The 1,540-nt window shown below is 48.2% G+C and overlaps 1 protein-coding gene across 1 annotated transcript; it reads right to left on the bottom strand.

Annotated features, from left to right (window-relative positions):
- Positions 1-215: 215 nt before the first annotated feature.
- Positions 216-1,134, bottom strand: LOC311039365 (deoxycytidine kinase 2-like). Its single transcript, XM_084049192.1, has one exon. The coding sequence runs from the start codon at positions 1,062-1,064 to the stop codon at positions 270-272; it is 795 nt and encodes a 264-aa protein (XP_083905318.1). The 5' UTR covers positions 1,065-1,134; the 3' UTR covers positions 216-269.
- Between the last annotated feature and the right edge of the window lie 406 nt (positions 1,135-1,540).

The raw sequence follows: 1,540 nt of genomic DNA, 5'->3' as shown, positions 1-1,540 counted from the left end.
CGGATTAAAGTTTAACTTATACTGTTGTCATTTGCCAAAAATAGGTGATCTAAAAATGACAAAATACTGTCTACATTGCCAAAATGGATCCCCAACACTAATTTCTAATTAAAATCACAACGCTTTCTGCTACTGGTTTTGTGAACTAGCTTGATTGAGTGAGGTTATTGGGAGGGTGATGCCACCACAGCAACGGATAAAGGCAGTCTTATAATGAGGTATTCAGGGCGTCATCAGTCAAAGGCCAGTGGTGATTGGTCGGTTGAGTGCTACAATGTGCTCAGAAACTCTGTGACCTTGTCGAGGGCGGCTTCTTGTTTTATGTGGTCATTCTTAAAGTCGTCGTTGGCGTCCAATACCAAGATGGGCAGGTTGTGCAAGTAGTCGAAGTCAAGCTTTGTGCTTCTGTGGTGGAGCCAGCACTCGTGTTTGTAGTGCAACTGTTCCAGGTACTCCAGAGGGATTCCCTGCTCCTCCTCTCTGCCTCGCAACTGCAACCGCTGCATACATCTCTGAGGGTCGGCTCGGAGGTAGATCATAGCGTCCAACTCAATCTGGGACTCAAACTGTGACAGCAGCCAACCGTGCCAGTCCTGGTAGATGGACCACTCTGTCTCGTTCATGTCACCCGACTCAAAGAGATTAGAGGCAAAAACATACCGATCACTGTAGACGGAGCGTTCGTAGAACTGGACGGGGTGCTCAGCCTCCTGCAGTTTGGCTGAAGGGGGCTGCATTTGAGTACGGACACGACTCAAACAAGCATAGCTCTGGAAGGTGTAAGACCAGCGACTGGGTTTGTCGTACAGCATCTGAAGCAGGTTTCCACCACTCTTCTGGGATGAGCTCAACTCCTCAAAGATGTCATCATTATTCTGGACGTTGCACCACTTGCCGATGGGCTCAGGGATCACCTCCCATTCCTCTGACTTTTTCTCAAGGAGACGCACAAACGTCGACTTGCCAGCAGCTATATTTCCTTCAACCGATATCTTTTTTGACCTTTTCTCGAAGCTGTTGTCAAAACTAGGACTGGGACATATTCTTTTCGGCGGGGTTGCCATTGTGTAGCAGAGGTAGATAGAGAGCAGCAGCTGTCTCAGATTAGAGACTAATAGAGAGTACTACTACAGACCGACCAGCTGAAGATGCGCGGGTTAACTCTTGGGTCAGATACTCTGACTCGCCTTTGGAGGAGAAGCGAGTGCACCAGTCAATGTTTGTCCACGATGATAAGCTGTACGTAGGTTTTGGCATGGATCCCTACGAGAAAAAGTTCTACGACGATCTGGTGATGTTCAGCCCAGAGACCGGCTTGTGGACGAGAGTGGGGACCACGGGGAAAGGCTGGCTTGAGAGACCATGGAATACGTGTTCAGTGGTGGATTGCCTCTTGATACACAAAGGATCTGCCATTGATGATGGAAGGGGCAAAAATGTGTACAAACTTGACGCTCCGCGCAAGTCAGAGCGTAAGAGACGCAAAACAGCAAAATGTGTGAAAGGCGTCTAGTTCTCTTTTCTTTTTTTCGTTTTCGTC

This window comes from Gymnoscopelus microlampas (genome assembly GCF_963454915.1).
Source record: "Gymnoscopelus microlampas genome assembly, chromosome: 22".
Taxonomy (NCBI): domain Eukaryota; kingdom Metazoa; phylum Chordata; class Actinopteri; order Myctophiformes; family Myctophidae; genus Gymnoscopelus; species Gymnoscopelus microlampas.
The sequence above is the reverse complement of the archived record's forward strand: the minus strand, read 5'-3'. Positions and strand labels throughout refer to the sequence as shown.

What these genes read in the sequence shown, in the direction of transcription:
- LOC311039365 (XM_084049192.1), bottom strand. Translation starts at nt 1,064, where the DNA reads ATGGCAACCCCGCCGAAAAGAATATGTCCCAGTCCTAGTTTTGACAAC.